Source organism: Hordeum vulgare, chromosome 5H (assembly GCF_904849725.1).
Source record: "Hordeum vulgare subsp. vulgare chromosome 5H, MorexV3_pseudomolecules_assembly, whole genome shotgun sequence".
In the NCBI taxonomy this organism is placed as follows: Eukaryota; Viridiplantae; Streptophyta; class Magnoliopsida; order Poales; family Poaceae; genus Hordeum; species Hordeum vulgare.
Genome location: NC_058522.1, coordinates 457,958,209 through 457,976,190, shown reverse-complemented (window position 1 = coordinate 457,976,190; position 17,982 = coordinate 457,958,209). Strand labels below are relative to the sequence as shown.

The 17,982-nt window shown below is 48.7% G+C and overlaps 2 protein-coding genes across 2 annotated transcripts; one reads left to right on the top strand and one right to left on the bottom strand.

Moving 5' to 3' along the window:
- Window positions 1-4,282: 4,282 nt before the first annotated feature.
- LOC123395341 (junctophilin-4-like) lies at window positions 4,283-6,310 on the top strand. The gene is made up of 3 exons (XM_045090335.1): window positions 4,283-5,271; window positions 5,471-5,699; window positions 5,796-6,310. Exons 1-3 carry the CDS (start codon window positions 4,436-4,438, stop codon window positions 5,958-5,960), a joined length of 1,230 nt encoding a protein of 409 aa, XP_044946270.1. The 5' UTR covers window positions 4,283-4,435; the 3' UTR covers window positions 5,961-6,310.
- A 4,988-nt stretch (window positions 6,311-11,298) lies between these two features.
- Window positions 11,299-15,702, bottom strand: LOC123398583 (probable N-succinyldiaminopimelate aminotransferase DapC). Its single transcript, XM_045093036.1, has 2 exons — window positions 15,375-15,702; window positions 11,299-12,604 (listed from the first exon to the last, which is right to left on the bottom strand). Exons 1-2 carry the CDS (start codon window positions 15,612-15,614, stop codon window positions 11,453-11,455), a joined length of 1,392 nt encoding a protein of 463 aa, XP_044948971.1. The 5' UTR covers window positions 15,615-15,702; the 3' UTR covers window positions 11,299-11,452.
- Window positions 15,703-17,982: the final 2,280 nt, after the last annotated feature.

Genomic DNA, 17,982 nt, shown 5'->3' with positions numbered 1-17,982 from the left:
AAGTATTGTAAACGTAGGTGAATATGGCATGCATACTTCATAAATTATCGATATGTTGCAAACGTATCAAGAGCTAGTCTAGAGTACATTTTCGCGACTCCTTCACCATCATTCATATTGTACTTGTCAAGTTCCCTTTGGAGCACATCCAAATTGGGTTTCTTGACGGACTCGGTACCTTCATGCATATCAACCAAAGTATCCCAAATATTCTTTGCATAATCAAGGCGGCTAATCTTGTTGAGCCCTTCGGGGCACAAAGAGTTGAAGAGCATGTCACATGCTTGAGCATTATACTGCAACATCTTCAACTCTTCCGCGACAGTTTCATGATATGGTTATTTTCCATCTTGAAAATAGTCACCTTGTGCACCAACACGAACAACAACCCAAACGGGAGGATTATGACCAAGAATATGCATTTTCATATTATACTTCCAACTAGCAAAATTAGTATCATCAAAGTATGGAGCTCCACGGTGATAATTTCCCTCAATAGACGCCATACTCTCCTTGGCATTCAAATCAAACCAATGGAGACCAAATCTCTCATACCACTCGTAGGATCACAAGTAGGTCTAAAGGGGGGTGGTATTAGACTACTTGACTAATAAAAAGCTAGACTTTTCCCAATTTTACTTCTTGACATATTTTAACAATTCTATCAAGTCTAATAGCACCATACACATGCAAGTTTAATATTGTGGCAGCGAAAATTAAAGACTTTGCACATGAAAATGGAGGAAGGCTTTGGAAATAATCAAATGCAAAGAAGCCACAATGATTTTTCTCGTCGTTTCGATAGGTGGTGCTATCGTACATCCACATTGGTGGAGACTTCAACACACATAGGGTAAAGGTTGCGTGAGTCCACAAAGGGCTCCACCCAAGAAGGCCCCCCGAAGAAGCAACCTTGTCTATGCTATCATGGCTTACATCGATGAAGGACTAGCCTCACTCAGGGTAGATCTTCACTAAGCACGCGATTTCCTTGCCCTTACAAACTCCTTGGTCTTTCGACTAACAAAGACAGATTGAAATAGTGTATATCTCGGAAGCCCATACATCTTTGGTATTTTGGGACACACATCTTCCACCATGACATCCAATGCATTCTCTTCTGATTGTGTTCGCATCAATGATTCATTTGCATTTTTTCATAAGAATTTTAAAAGACGGACATGGCATAAGTTGGGATAACTTGTACCACATATTTGAGCAAAAAATTCCTTCCCTCTAGCAGGCAACATTTTTATTTCCATGCACTCATTTTCATAATAATTTGATTAGTCAAGAATTGAAAGCAATCACTTTTTTCCATACCCACATTTGCAAGCAACCCCAAATGTTTTTCATTGAGAGCTTCAGTCATAATATTTAGAATCGTACAAATTTGTGCTTTATTTTCCGCTTTTGTATTGAGACTAAAAATTTGTTGGACTTTTCAACGCTCACCATTTGACCCGAGGTGACACATTAAGAATCCATGACTAATTTGAGTGCCTCTGCATTCTAGCATTGGCTTGCACAAGATCAAAGAGTCATTAGCAAATAGAAGATTTGAAATTGATGGAGCATCTCTATTAACCTTTATTCCAGAAATATTTTCATTCTCCTCCGCATTAGCTAAGAGAGCAGTCGGTCCCTCCGTACTTAACAAGAATAAGTATGGAGAGAGAGGATCTCCTTGCCCTCAATCTTCTCATATGTTTAAAACATTCAGTTTCTTCAATATTAAAACGACCCGATATTCCATAGAGAGTCACATTAGATAATTAAATCCACCCAGTTCTCTTGAAAACTCGGTTCCAACATATTTTCCTTCAAAAAAGACCACTCCACTCGGTCATATGCTTTGTGCACGCCCAGTATGATAGCCCACATGCTCTCTTTACCAGTCTTTTTTTTCTTTATTTTATGGTAGCACTCATTTGCCGCTAAAATATTGTCTGTAATCATTCTTCCAAACACAAACGCCTCTCTCAGTCGGGTTGATAATATCTGATAGGATTATCTTCAAACGAGCATCAATCATTTTTGAGATAACCTTATACACCACATGGCATAAACTGATTGGTCTAAACCGAGTTACCTTTTCGGGGAAATTAACCTTTGTGATCATTACAATTGCAATATTATTCCACCCATCATGTATAGAACAAGTAACCGCATGTAGTACCTCTTCGATCAAGTCATTTCCCAACATAGACCAAAACCTTTTGTAAAAATAGTGTGGATACCATCTGAACACGGTGTTTTTAAATCACAAATATCAAATAGAACCCTTCTAACCTCCTATGTCGTATAGGGAGCGAGAAGAGTATTATTCATTTCATCGATTACTTTCCTTTGGACAAGAGATAGAATCTTTGGGTTCTTTGTCTCTTTATCCTGCACCCAAACACCATTGTCATCAAGCAATTTTGTAATCTCACTTCTTTTTGTTCTAGTCGTTGCCACATTATGAAAAAGAGGTATTGCGGTCACCATGCAACAACTAGCGTGCACAACCACGTTGTAAGGAGTAGATCTCTTGTTGCTCCAAAAGATTTTCAGTGAGAACAAGAATTTCCTTTTGTCACACTTGAGAATCCGCATTCACCCCTTCACAATATTTTCAAATCTTATTTGAGCTTATTAATTCTTCTTTCTGGTCCCTCCAAAATATCATGATCCCAAGTATTCAAATCCACATGCACCGCCCAAGTACGATTAGCAATAGACGGCCCAATACCCAACATATTTGCTTTGTTCCACGATGTACGTACAATAACCACAACTATTTCTTGTTTGAGCCATTGACCTTCAAATTGTTTCGCTCGGCTCCTTGGGCGATTAAACATATTCCCATCATAATATTCTGTGTGTAGGATAAGAGGACGATGATCAGAGTGTACATGTTCTTCATTTATGACCACAACCCGGAGAAAATTATGATTAGACGAGGGGAATATCTAGTTGCATGTGAGTCACCTCGTGAGGAGGAGAAAACAAGTGCGAGATCCCTATAACCTGATTTGTAGCAAATGGTGTTGCCATGGTTGCATGTTTAGATCAACATAAATGTGTTTTCTGTGCCCCTCATGATTGATGAGAGCGAGAGCACAATTTTGCCAAATATATATACTCAAAACTCGTCGTTTTTAGTTTCTTCAAATCTTCAATTCCTCATTTGTACATTTCTTATCTTACGATTGACGAGATCACATAAAACTAAGAGCCCAAATTTTCTTCTTCTTGTGAAGCTATGTTAATTCATAACCGGGCCAGGTTTAAACTCTTGTCGGGCTCGGCCCGCGTCTTTTCTACAAAAAGAGTGGAAAGCACATCCAAGCCTCAATTTGTCGGAGCTATATGTTCTGCTTTGGTAATTATATTATATTATATTATTGGCACGATAAGTATGGTAGTAGAAGAAAAGTAGTAGTAGAGTGAAAGTTGCGGAGCGCTCTTTACTACTGTACCAGCACTAGCATTTTCTTCCCATCCATCTGTACTCCGCGAGCGCAATATACATTACCCCAAAAACCCACCCGTTTCACTTCCATATACTACTACAACAGAGAAAAGGCGTGCTCTCAAAAGACAGCGAGAAAGCATCAGGACACGACAGTTTATATTAACCCAAAAGTCCAGCGGTCAAAAAAGGCAATGCGCCAATGCACGCGGTGCCAGCCAGGAGGAGCCCCCAGCCGTTTCCAAGCCGTGCCGCACACGGCCACGGCCACGGCCGTCTCCATCCCCCCGCGCGCGCCAGTCCAGTTCGTTTTTCGGCCCCGTCGCCGCCTCCACCACTGTCCCTCCCTCCAACCGAAAGCGCCCCTCGCTCCGCCGCACATGCCAAGCCCCTTGGACGCACTCGCCTCACCGCACCGCACCGCGCCGCGCCCTACCCTACCCCTCTCCTCTCCTCTCCTAGCAGGGATTCAGATCCGAAACCCGCGGGCCCCACGCTCACACACAAAGCGCTCCCGGTCGGGTCGGGTCGGGTCGGGTCCGGGTCCGGTCCCGGCCAGCCCTCCGCGCGCAGGGACCAATCAAACACCCCCGCGAAACACCCGGGTCGCCATCCCGTGGGATCCGTCAACGACCCACTGACCCATCCCGAGCGCCCCACATGGCAGCGTCCCCAGCGCACCGCCTCCATACCGGGCCGGGCCGCCGCGGCATGGGGGCAGGAGCAGGATCCGCTAAGCCGCTTCCGGGTCTTAGGTCGGCGCCCGAGCTGGTCACCTCCCCCCGGTAGTTATAAGAGACCCCTCAGCCCGCCCTCCCCTCCTCTCTTCTCTCCGCTCCACCCACTCCCACCTCTGCTCCCCTCTCTGCTCCCGTCCCGATCTGCGTTCGCGGCCCCGGGGGCTCTCACGCCGGCGGCCGGCAAGATCCGTCAGAAATTGAGGAGCGCGACGGCGGCGGGGAGCGGCGGCGGCGAGCAATGGACGGCCACAACGGGGGCGGCGCGTGCGCCGGCGCCGGCAAGCTCACGCGGACGCCCTCCTCGCTGCTGCGCTCCCCGACTGTGCGCAACTGCTCCTCCTTCCAGGCGGTGCTGGTGGAGGACCCGGAGCCCGACGACAAGAAGTCGCAGGCCGCGGCGCAGCGCAAGGCCCCGCACCCGCACGCCGGCCCGGCCCACCCGGCCCTCGTCCTCGCGCTCCCGCTCGCCCTGCTCCTCCTGCTGCTCCTCCTCCGCGACGACCTCCACCTCCTCCTCCTCGCCGCCGCCGCCACCGCCGCGCTCGCCGCCGCCGCCGCAGCCGCGCGCCTCCTCCGCGGCCGCCTGCGGATGCGCCGCTCCCCGCAGACAGGCTCCGTGCAGTGGTTCATCGGCGACGACGACGACAAGCCGCACCACGCCCGGGACACCAGGGGCAAGGCCGCCGCCGCGCACGGCCGCGTCGTGCGGGAGGGCGTCGAGTTCTACAGCAATGGGGACTGCTACGAGGGTGAGTTCCACAAGGGCCGCTGCAACGGCAGCGGCGTCTACAACTTCTTCGGCAAGGGCAAGTACGAGGGCGACTGGGTTGACGGCAAGTACGACGGCTACGGCATCGAGAGCTGGGCGCGCGGCAGCCGCTACCGCGGCCAGTACCGCCAGGGCCTCCGCCACGGCCACGGGGTGTACCGATTCTACAGCGGCGACTGCTACGCGGGCGAGTGGGCCGGCGGCCAGAGCCACGGCATCGGCGCGCAGACCTGCTCGGACGGGAGCTCCTATGTAGGGGAGTTCAAGTGCGGCGTCAAGCACGGCCTTGGCAGCTACCATTTCCGGTGAGCATATTGCCAAATTCCCTGCTTTGATTTGGTCACGCCACTGTTTCCATATCTCAGCAACTGTTCGATTGCTTCATTAATACTAACCCCAACCACCTTATTATATATCTTCATCTTCATCATCACAGTAATAGTTCAAGCAACATCGGTGAGAAATTCCTAGTAATTTCTGACGTTCTGTTGCAATTTGTTTCAGAAATGGCGATCGCTTCGCCGGGGAGTACTTTGGGGACAAGATCCATGGGTTTGGGGTCTACCGCTTTGCCAATGGCCATTGCTACGAAGGCTCCTGGCATGAAGGCAAGAAGCAGGGATTCGGAATGTACACCTTTCGGAATGGCGACAAGCGATCGGGGGAGTGGGACTTTGGGACTCTCAAGAGCCCCCTGCCTCCCACCGATCCTTCCGTTGAGCGTGCCGTGCAGGTATTAAACCGATTTGCTTACACATAAAATCGCCCCCTAGGAGTCTTTACCTCTGCAAATCCTTGTGGAATTCTAATGGTTCCATTGTATGATCAGGCTGCACAACGGGCCGCGGAGAACGCCTTCCACCTGCCGAGAGTCGATGAGCAGGTGCACAAGGTGGTCATGGCCGCGAACAGGGCAGCCACGGCGGCCAGGGTGGCGGCGATCAAGGCAGTCCAGAACAGGATGGACGGGAAATTCTGCGATACCTATGTGTGAAGAGCGTGTGTGTTGAAGAAAACATGCCCCTTTCTTCTAACTGTACATTAGGGTAGTGGAGGACAATAACACTAATCGGTGAGAGTTTCAGACGACGACGACGACGAAGACGACCGGGGCGGCACAACCGCTTGCTCCGAGTCAGAGAGAGATCTGATCGGATCAGCAACAAAGAGGGAGCCTCCGAGGAGGAGCGGAGCTGACAAGTTTTGCATTTCAAAAACAGCTCAGATTCTGCGACGATCGCGATCGCGATCGATCGGTGGTCCCTTTCTTTCCCCCCTTCCAGCAAGCTGTAAATTGTACATAGATCCAAGTGTATCAATGGAAGAGCTGATTGATCATTTCCAGCTGATGAGTCTTTCCCTTCCTAGTTCATGCCACTTGCTGCATATCCTAAGTAGAGCAAGTTCCTCTGTGTGCATTGCACTTGCACATACCACGAATGTGCTTGCACCTGCAACATTTTCATCGCACCGATCTGAATCTTGACTGTGCCTGGGGTTGGACACCATGTGCAGTGATTCCCCATTTTGCAACGGTAGTAGTACAAGGAGGAGATGCACATGGGGGATTGTGAATAATTTCCTCCGGTCCTGCAACTTGTTATTAGCTTTGATAATGTTGGCCCCTACTATGATAGTTAGTAGCAGTATTATATTTCCAGTACCATTTGCTGTCTATCCATTCCCCGCATCTGAGCCCCACCGTGTTGATTCAAAACCAGCAGCGATTCATAGCCTTTGGGTCCCCGTTGCTGCCCCAGATTTTCCCACCAGAAACATGAATGCAGGGGGAAGAAAAGAATCATGCAAATGTTAGGCTGTCACGATTCGCGCTGCTGTGTGCCCGGGGGGGGAAGTGCTGTTGCTATATCCTATCCACATCCATTTTCTGGATCAGGACAATCATACTACCAACCAACCAATGATCCCGCTGCATTATGTTGCATGCATATGCTTATATTCCATAATGTCAGAAATCCCAATTATTCTGAATGTTTCGTGGCCGCTCTTATCTCCGCGCCGCTCTTGGCTCTCCTTCACGTTAGCATCCATTGGGAACATGTTGTTGCTGCGCCCTAGTAGAATCCTATAAACATGTCATGGTCTAAATAGTTGCTGATAGTGGCCTCAAGTACAGACCAAGCAGAGCTGATCTCGGGGCTTGTGATAGTACTTAATAGTAGCCCCTACATTGTCCTAGACAAAACCTGCTTAGCTTACGTAGGAGCATGAATTGACTTAACCATCCAATCCAAGGCCCAACGCTGGATTCCTCATCTCAAGGCGCCTCTGCCATCCACTGTTTCTTTCTCTCAGTCACTGGCTTGCCATGCCTTCCTCCACTGTGTGGTGCCAGTGTGTGCATGCATGGCAAGAGCTCCTGTTCTTCTTCTCTCTACAGCAGGATCAAAAACGTGGGCGGGAAGAACCAACGGCGGCCGGCAGCTTCTCCTGTTTCTGCCTCCGTTTGAACGAAAAGCAGGAGGAGCCAACTTGCGCTTTTCATTGCAACGTCTTTTCCCCTTTTGCGCAGATGCAGCAGGGGTCTATAGACATGATGATTATCGGCCTCGCACAAAGGCTAATTGCAAACCCGGCATGACCCTAACGCATCGCTAATTATATACAGTATATAATCTGCTCGCTTATTCTATGCTCAGGGCTTCAATCATACCAGCGACGTGCCTAAAAACTAAGAGGAGCGTCTGTTCATGATATGATTGTTGTGTTTTGTTTTGATGCTTGATGAAACCAATTTTCCCTTGACTTGTTCGTCCGTTTTGGAACATGGAGAAATTCCTCTAAGAAAGAACGTAGCACTATTATTCTCTTAATAAAATTAAGAAATTGGATAATTCATCCAGATGAACGGGCCCTTCTTCAAGTGTGAAGGAAGTCAACCCACGCCTGCTGGCCTGTGATTTCATGATGCTCGCTTGCGTGAGAAGCGAGGTCGTATATATGGCCCGCAATGGTAGTAATGACCCATTCTTCCCTTTTGGAGTAGTACAATTTGCCTTCCTTCTTTTCTTTGTTTAATTTAATTTATTTAATTCACCGCCTAATAGTAGTAATGAACATCTTCTTTCTCCCCACGGTTCCGTTCAACTTCAAAGAATGCGTCGCTGCCAACAAACATTGCTTTCGGTAGCCATCATGTGACCAGGTACCCGATCCATCCATCGTTTTGTTATTAGCAACAAATAATATAACTATTTTTCCCATGACGCAACATCGGTCATGGGCTACTCCTACTACGATACAATGCGGACCATTAGAAAAAGAAGATTGGAAAAGATGGCGCCGCGGTGTGAGCTCCGACAAATAGTAAACAGGAGCTGCGCCAGCGCCACGGTAGCCGGCCGTGGAAAGGATCGCCCGCCTTGTATTTTCCGCTCGTCGCCTGCGCTCAAAACGCATGCAAACGCAAACCACTTCACAGGAAAAACATTAGTAATAAGAACGCAGACACACTTTTCTTTCTTTTTTTTTGCCATCTTACGTAGAGTTTTTCCTCTTTTTTTTTGCCATCTAGAGTACTGGCACAGTGGTATTTTTCCTTTGTCCCTTGAAGAGGAAAGCCTCCCATCCCAGCAAACAAAGAGGCGACGTGTAGCTTTCCCCTCCTGCTCCTCTTGGTGCATCACACGCCTCCTCCTCATGGAGCAGGTGATGGACGGCCCAAGCGGAATCGCCACATTGGCGGTACGTTTTTCTTCTTTCTATACTTGCTTTCCTTTCTCCTAGTTATAAACAACAACATTTTTCCCATTTTTCGTCAAAGCGTGTCGTGTGGACAAGGCTCGGGAAAAAAGAAGGAGAAGAACGTATAATGGATTTGGTCTGCCCGCTCACCCGTTTGAACTTTGAACGGATGAACTGAACACTCTCCTTGTCAAAGGCGGTGACGCCGCGGGTTGGACCTGCATACGCATGGACGATCATGGAGTGCATGCGTTTTTCTTGGTGGTGCTTTGGTTCAGTCTTCAGCTCGGCGTAGCAGGGCAGCGCGCCCATTGCCATGGGTCTCGTCGGGTGGGTGGGTGGTGGTGGACTGGTGGTGTTGGTGGGTGGTGGATCAGAGGAGCCAGGTAACACGGGGCTTTGGCGGGCGGGATGAGAATTGAGAAATGGCCGGCAGTGAGGCGATTGAAAAACGACCCGACCCGCGCAGTGAGCACATCCGAGCTCCTTGGGCGGCCCTTTTGACTGTTGACACCGAGGGGAGGGGGCCGGGATTCGGGCGACTCTGTTGGTTGTTTGACGCACACAAGAGTTTGATGAGGTCAGAGCATAGGCTTTTCATTTCGCTTCATGCTTTCCCAAGTCAAACCATGCGAGTAAATGTACGTGGTTGGCGGTTGCAACGTGCGTCAGGTTACGGTTAGGATTTATGTATGAATGAACAGTACATAACAACGGACACGTACTAGCGTTTGTATGACTGCTAGTCTGCTACCCATGCTAGAGTAGTAGGAGTAGTTGTGTGTCACACAGTGAAGTAATATTCCTGCTACCGTGATTGTTTGCTTGGTTGCAACGGTAATGGTGTGTACGTAGTAGTACTACTTAGCAGTACCGGCATCCGATGTCCTTGGGTTTGGAAGTAATTACTCCAGCATCCGATGGGAGTAAACAGAAGAATACAAAAAAGTTGTACACCGCCGTAGTAGATACTACTAGTAGTAGCACGGTACTGTACTAAGCACCTGCTATCAACCATAAACAAGCACTCCACCGTACAAGCTCGTACTACTCCTCCTCCTTGGCGTAGAGATTCATTACCAATCATACCAGCAGGATGGCCGGTCACTGCATCTCGCTCGATGCAGAGACCGCTCGGGAACCGCACTATCGAGAGACCTGACATGTGCGGGAAATGAGACGTTGGAAACTCACTCCACTCTCCATGTCGGCAACGGCAAACCAGCGGAGGCGCCAATCACCCATCATAGTCTGTTCGCCAAATGAAAAAAGAAACCATCATCGTCGTCGTTGCAAAACAGACACAGAGAGACAGGCCTCGCGTGACAGCCATATGCAAACCATGCTGGTAGCCCACGACAGCCGGTGTAAACTACGATTTCGATCTTGTCCGTTACCACCCCCCCGTAACAAATATCGACGGGACAGTGCCGTTGACGAGAGCCCGGCCATTTGTTTATATCTGTAATCTCTCAGCGGTGTGTGTGTGTGTGTTGTTTGTGTGTGCGATTATTCGTGCCGCAACATGCTGACGGCGCAAAGGCGTGGGATAATGTATTTTTTGCGTCCGTCGCATCAGCCGCTGTCGCTGTCGTCTGTGGCGGGAGAGAGAGAAGAGAGAGAACGATCGGGGAAGCAAACGGCAATCAACAACATGTCATGGCGTGGCGCCACATGCCGCCGTGCCATGGCGGCGTGTGTGTGTGAACCCGGGCAACGGATTGGCATCGGGAGAAAAACGGCCGAGCGCCTGGTGCGCCACGCCTCGCCCCGTATGACCGGCTGCCGCGACCCGTTCTTATCGTCGTTTTCATGGATTCGTTTCCCAGCCAACCGTCGTCCCTGGTCGCTGGGCAGGTGCTGTGTGGCGCTGGGTAACTGCGATGGTAACGGCAGGGCTGGGTGCCAGAGTTCTCATGGCGCACACGAGGAACAACAGCCCATGGGTGATCTTACATCTTCACCGGACATATATGTGGTCGTGGAGCGCGACGGAGCGCCGTGCACACGAGGGTTCGCGGCTACGGGTTTCGCGAATCGCATCGGGTTGTAGATGGCGCCGTGTGTGGAGTCGGAGTGGACGACGTTTTTGTCTCGACAAGCCGTGCGTGTAACAATCTCTGACTGTGACGTGACACCAGGGAAGGGAAGCCAGTGTTGGTCGCCCACGTAAAAGGATGCGGCTTTGTCACATTTATTTGGCCCTCCATGATAGGGTTGAAGCTTTGGTACATCAATTATACTACTCCCTCCGTTTCTAAATATAAGTCTTTTAAGCGATTTTATTAAAGGACTACATACAAAGCAAAATGAATGAATCTATCATCTAAAGTATGTCTATATACATCTACAAGACTTATATTATGGAACGGAGGGAGTACGTAGAAGGTAGACTAAGAATTTCACAAGTGCATGTTTTTCTCTTGTGCTACAAATCAAGCACTCTGATGTGATCACTTTGATTGATGGAGCGATGACAGGACGCGGGTGAAAAAGGCTCGAGCAAATAGCAGCCGCAGTTTTGCTCCGCACAGGTTTCGTACCGTCAGCTTTACCCGGAGCCATCACCATCGCCTTACACGTTCAAAATAGCAACGACGAAAGAGATCAAAGTCACAGACAGGAGATATAGTAGATAACTGCTGCTAGAAAAAAGTGTTACATGCATCGCACCGGAATGCAGATCAGATCAGATCGAGCAGGTCTTTATTCACCAAACAATCATCAACGGCTACACGGAAATCGCCCCCTCAATCATTTGCACGGAAATCGCCCCCTCAATCATTTCTTCCTGAGCTTGGCCTTCATCCGGTCCACCGCCGCCCTCAGCGTGTCGTCGTCCTTGCAGAAGGTGAACCTCACCAGGTTCTTCCCGTCCTCCGGGTTCAGGTAGAACACGCTCGGCGGGATGGCCACGACGCCGACCTCGCGGATCAAGTACTCGCAGAACTCGACGTCGTTGTCGAACCCGAACGGGGTGTGGTCGACCATGACGAAGTAGGTCCCGCTCGAAGGGTAGACGATGAAGCCCGCCGCCTTGAGCCCGTCCACCAGCAGCGCTTTCTTTGCGCCGTAGTCCCTCTTCAGCTCCTCAAAGTAGCTGTCCGGTGCTCTCAAGGCCGCCGCTGCTGCTGATTGCATCGGCGTGGAGGTGGCGAATGTGAGGAAGGAGTGTGCCTGCCTTACGCCCCATGTCAGGTGCGGTGGTGCTATCGCCCAGCCGATCTTCCATCCGGTCAAGGAGAACGTCTTCCCCAGGGAGTTCATAGTGACGGTCCTCTCATACATGCCAGGAATAGAAGCCATTGATATGTGATCCGCCTCAAACGCCAGCTTGTCGTAGACCTCATCGGCAAAGAGCAACACGTCATTTTCCTTGCAGAGATCAGCAATGAACTCAAGTTCCTCCCTTGTGAACATTTTCCCGGTAGGGTTGTGAGGTGTATTAATCATTATTGCTCTGGTATTCTTCGAGACTGCAGCCTTTAGCTCTTCAAGAGGGACTGCAAAGTCCGGAGGGCGAAGTGTAATGGCTTTGACATTCGCACCAGCCATGGACAGTGTAGCCTCATAAGAATCATAGAATGGAGCAAACAGTATGACTTCATCCCCAGGGTTGATCAGACCCAATATTGTTGCAGCTATTGCTTCTGTGCACCCAGATGTAACAGTAACTTCCTTATCAGGATCGATGTGCAATCCACTGTCCTTGAGAAATCTCTCAGCAACAGCTGAATTCAATTCAGGCACACCATATCCTCTTGCATACTGATTCTTTCCAGCTTTGATAGCCTCAATAGCAGCATCTTTGACAAAGTCAGGGCCATCAAAATTGGGAAACCCCTGTCCAAGGTTTATTGCTCCATGCTTCACTGCGAGCATGCTCATCTGTGTGAAAATTGTTGTTTTGAACTTCTCCAATCGCTTAGCCACCTGCAATACATAAGAGATTAAATCACAAGCTCAAGTTTATATACTATGACGGGAAGTACAATTCTAACTCGTTTAAGAATGGATGTGAACACAAGAAAAACCTATATCACCCAAAAGAAAACTAGAATACATCGACGCAAAATTTATGTTTAATCCTATTATCATAGAAGTTACAGAAGAATCCCTAGACATCTGGTTCATGCCAGTTGAACTTTAACAATATTTTACTAAGCATGAAAGTTATGCACCGTGTTGTACACATAATATGTTTGTAAATTTGTCAGGTTTTACAGTTTTGACTGTTGATTTGACATTACAGACGGTCATGCCTTGGCAAAATCCAAGGCTCTAAACAACAGTTTGGCTGACAATTTGTCTGCCCAACCTGTCTAGTCATCTATTTTGGGGCACCCTGACTCCACAAGCATACATAATAAAAATGTATGTTATCAAAATGATCAAACCCCTCCAAACTCTGCAAAACAAAACAAAAATCGAGCAACCGGCAGGAGCTCTACCTTTCCATATAGAAGAAGAGAGTTGACCAGTTAATAAGGAAAACTGGCCAAACTCTGCAATTGGGTGTAAAATATGTTCCTTGACTTTCCCTAACCGACATACTATACCTGGTGTCATGGTATGGCTGGCAATACCATGAAAAAGAAAACCTAGATACGTTATGCTGGGTTCTGTCCATGATGAAGTAGGACAGTCACAAAAGTGGCACCGATGTTCTTTGTCATGCACCCATGCCTACATTTCAAAGATTTTTAGTCCTAGATTATACAATATTGTGATTGCCCTTTCAATCTTCCAATATGGCTTTCAGATAAGTGTGTATTTTCAATTTCCCCACGATAAAGGGTGTATTTTACTTCACATTCGTAGGCACAAATTTGGTAGGAACTAGACAGGTATGGTCAGAAGAAGCAAGGAAGTAGTAGTTGATGAGTAATAATGGGACTGACCAGCAAGATGGGAATTTGTGATATTTTGGATGGTCTATTTTGCCATTTTCTTATATGTTAATAAAACCAATAAGAAACGACGAACAATTTACATGTATGGTAAGGTTTTCTTCCTTTCTCCTAAGTTTGTTTTGTTTCCTTTCTGATGTATGATGTATATAATTTCTGGAAGAAACCCCAAGGGGCTATGTTCTGCAGCATAAGTCGTAAAATTCAGATTGTGCTAGCAAAACCAACTTCCTATCTACCTATAATTCAGTGTAGTAGTTCTTTTGACTAATGGCATGAGAAACTGCAACCACGCTAAAATGAAGCCCCCCCCCCCCCCTAAACTATTGTTCTGCCATATTTTTGGGTTATATGGCCCATTTTATGCCACGGACGATTTATGTAAGGACAAAATGGGATCTAAATAGAAAATGAAAAAAAGTAATAGTGTAGTCCATAGGGTGGAACATACACATACAAATTTCTTTTTACAATATGATAATGTACAACCTGTTCTTTATATGGGTCATTGGTGCATAGCTGTGGAGAACTGGAAAATAGCAGCAACCTAACATATGGGCGATGATGGTACCTGCCAGAATGCAGAGTACAAGCAGTACTAGAATTCTTTCAATAAGGTGCACAGTTTCCATCTGCATTATTTATATATATACAGCTATGGACTAATTCATAAGTAATACTACCTACTCGGTTTATTAGGCCTATGTGTATCCCTAGACTAACAATTTGGCGAACGTTGTACAATTTATATATCACAAAAAATATATCATTAGATACTTCAAAAGTTCAAATGATATATTTTCCAGTCGTATAAATTTAGGATATGCTACTTGCATTATCTTGATTCAATTTTCAATCTAGGGGTGCGTACAGGCTTAATAAACAGGAAAGGAGGTAATATGGGCCTGACCAGAAAGATGGGAAATTGGAATATTTTGGGATGGTTTATGCTGTGGCTTCTCTTCTTGAATAATTCCACTACAGAAGGGATTCTGAAGCAAGTTTATAACAGTCATCCAGTGAAAAACATGGCCAATAGAGTCGACATTTGTATTAAGATATTGATCATTTTCTCTCAAACAGTTATTTTTATCCCCTTCTGGTGTTCTTAAATTGTGGAAGAAAACTCCAGTGGTTACTTTCTGCGCTGTAAAAGCTGCGAACGTTCTTGCACTAGCTTGCTATTATGCTTCATAGCAACATGCTACACAAATAACTAAACCAACTTCATATATGCCTAATGGCACGAGAAACTACAAGTCTACTACTGCAGCAATATAAAAAAGCTAAAATTGCAACGACTACTGTCTGCGCCAGTTAGATTTTCCCTTTTCTAGTTCAATGGATTCAACAAATGCTTCTCATCTGCATACAGCTGAGCACGCCATTCACAACAGCAAACGTGGTGGCACACGAACCTGAAGTTTTTTACTAGCCCCAGGATTACTTTGCTTCTGCAGCAATGCAGCTTGCCTGTGACAAAATACGTCCTAAGTATAATGGAGCTACTCCTAAACTCGGTGCGCATGGTACGCACAGCAGAAGCTGCTGAACCGAAGCAAAAGCCCTGCTCAAAACCTACTAATATCAGAACAATCTGATCTCCAGTCGCTCTGCAGCAACAGTAGTTCTACAGATAGGAGACTGGCAATACGCCTCAGACAGAGGTAAGCTAATTTTGATTCCCGACTGTGACTGTGTGTAGCCACACAGAGCCGCGAGCTGAAATATGAGCCATACAACTCCACATAGCGAGACGGCAGGAAGAAAAAGGGTGAGCGACGCGCACGGACCTGTACCGGCCGCTGCTCCGTGGGCTTGGCGGCGCCGTTGTCGGCGGGGGCGGCGGTGGAGAGGGCCGCGGAGGCGGAGGCGGGGGCGGATGCCATCGGGGAGATCTTGTTCCGGAGGGAGGCGAAGAGGGAGCGACGGAGCGAGGAGGGCGCGGGGGAGAGGTTTAATGGCATGAGCCCATGGGCATGGGGAGGGGCGGCCGTGGAGGTGGAGGTGGAGATGGGGGCGGCCAGATTCATGAGGCCGGTCGGTCGAGTGAGCAGGACAGGGGCCGTGCGTGCGTCGCGCCGCCACCACGTTGTGCGTCGCGCATTTTGGCGAGACGAGACCGCCAGGTGGGGGCGAGTTTGGGTCAGGGTGGATGACGAGTGGGCTCGGGTGCGTCGCTGGCCCGCGCGTCATTGTGGGAGACTGCTTTCGGCTTGGTCGTCCACTCGTTCGGGACGGGAGATGCCGCCGTATCTGATTCGAGGCCGGGGCCCTCGTCGGCGAGTGAGCTCCAGCGTTGTCGCGTGCCATTGAATCTGGACGGGGTTTTTGTCGCGTTAGGCTGCTCCCAATGCTCCACTTTGGATAGGTGCTAAGAGCATTTTTAGTGGTTAGTTTATGTGGTAGTCTAAATTAAATGTAGACTATCACAAGTTTAAAAACGCATCCAGTGATTTGTCTATCAGCTAGTCTAAAATATGAACATCTATTTTTTTACAGGAATTTAGGGTCCACCACGAAGCGAAACTCTAGGGCGACACGGGGGCGATTGCATGGCGACCGCTTTCCTATGCTAGGGGTTAGGGTTTTGACTATCGGGGGTGGTGGGTTTACGATGGTGTCCTGGAGGGCGACGACGCTTCTCCGGTGCACAAACCGGCGGTGATCCTGTTTGTGCTAGAAGTCCATGGCAGAGAAGGCGCGTGAGAAGATGGCGGGGAACACGGCCAAGATGGCATCTGTGAAGGCGGCGACGGCGGCTACTCCTAAGGCTGTAGCAGGATCATCCACTCAGGCGGAAGGGGGGGCCATCCAAAAGGAGGCGCCCCATCCAGGCACGGGAGGGGCGGCAGCCACGCCGGTGATGCACAGAACGGTTAGATCGGCTAGCCGGGGATCTTCCAAATCCCCGGTGGAGAGCAAGACGCCGGATCCTGCAGCGAGTTTGTCGGCGAGACTTGGAGGTATGGTGCTAATGGAAAAGGAATCCCAGGGCTTTGTCTTTGAAGACCCTGAACCGGCGTTCCCAAAGGATTCAAGATGGTCGGCGGTGGGGAAGGTGTGTTACCCACGACGGATGAACTTTACTGAAGTGGAGCGAACGACGCAAAAGGCATGGGGGCTGCATAGGGAGGCAAAGTTCAGGCCACTTGGAGGAAATATTTTTGGCGTGCACTTTGGAAGTGAAGGTGATTGGAAGCATGTGATGAATAATGGACCCTAGAAATTTGACTTTAGTGTGGTGATTTTGAAGAACTATGAGGGGGATACCAGGCCATCTGAGATGGTGTTTGATAAAGTAGATATTTGGGTGCGTGTCAATGATCTACCACCGGCCAGACGGACGGAGACTTTTGGCAATGCTCTTGGTAATTGGCTGGGGGAGATTGTGCGAGTTGATTGTGACAATGAAGGCATAGCGAGAGGTGCTCACCTGAGAGTGAGAGCCAAGATCTCTGTTCACGAACCCCTGGTGAGAGGGTTCTACCTTAAAACCTCACTTGAGGATAAGGTTGGAACTTGGTATGATTTTCTATATGAGAAAGGCCCGCACTTCTGCTTTCAATGTGGAAGATTAGTTCATGTGGATGGTATCTGTGTACCGCCAGTGGACTCAGGCTCTCAATGGGGTGGATGGCTGAGGGCATCACCGGGGAAGAGCAAGGTGGGAAAGGATTATGTGGGAGGCCCGACGGCTAGCAAGAATAGTAGCTCCGGAGCTGGGCGTACTGGGACAGCGATCACGGGAGTTTTAACCAATATGGCAGTAGAAGGGAGGCCCCAACAAAGCGTAACCTACATGCAGATTTTATGCGATCGGCAGACTCACGCACTGGCGTGCGACTGAGATCGGGCAGGGGCGAGGACAATATCTAGCTTAAGGGGAAAAAAACTTGCGACGCGAGGAGAAGGTGATCTTCGGCAGGGTATTGAGCAGCGGAGAGAACATGACCTGCGCGACAAATTATTGGGACAACGTCAGCAGGGTCAAGAATCATGGGTGGAAAACCATGGGAGCAAAAGTAAAGCTAGCATGTCTGAGCCATGCACTAACTCTGCGCGGAAGGACACGAGATTGCATGGAAGTCAAGAATGCGCAATTAAGAAACGGGGTACATATGTGAAGAAGCCGCGATTAGAGCAACATTCCCGCACGCCGGGAAGTTCACATGCTGCCTTTGTTCATGACAACAGGAAGCGGGGACCGAAGCAGGTTTGGATTGCTAAGGATGACTCACGTAGGCAGTGTCCAGAGGGTGCTTTCATTTGTGATACGAGACGCAAGACGTCTACAGTGTTTGACCGCATCTCCGGGGATAATGTTTCATCGGCCGACCCTGTTGTGCAGGGCCGCCGAACACCATGAATCTCCTAGCCTGGAACTGTCGAGGATTGGGG

Bases quoted from the DNA above. Each gene is read 5' to 3' on its own strand.
- LOC123395341 (XM_045090335.1), top strand. From the start codon at position 4,436: ATGGACGGCCACAACGGGGGCGGCGCGTGCGCCGGCGCCGGCAAGCTC. The intron at 5,272-5,470 runs GTGAGCATATTG...AATTTGTTTCAG, and splicing joins CTTGGCAGCTACCATTTCCG to AAATGGCGATCGCTTCGCCG. The intron at 5,700-5,795 runs GTATTAAACCGA...TTGTATGATCAG, and splicing joins CCGTTGAGCGTGCCGTGCAG to GCTGCACAACGGGCCGCGGA.
- LOC123398583 (XM_045093036.1), bottom strand. From the start codon at position 15,614: ATGAATCTGGCCGCCCCCATCTCCACCTCCACCTCCACGGCCGCCCCT. The intron at 12,605-15,374 runs GTCCGTGCGCGT...TATGTATTGCAG, and splicing joins CGGAGCAGCGGCCGGTACAG to GTGGCTAAGCGATTGGAGAA.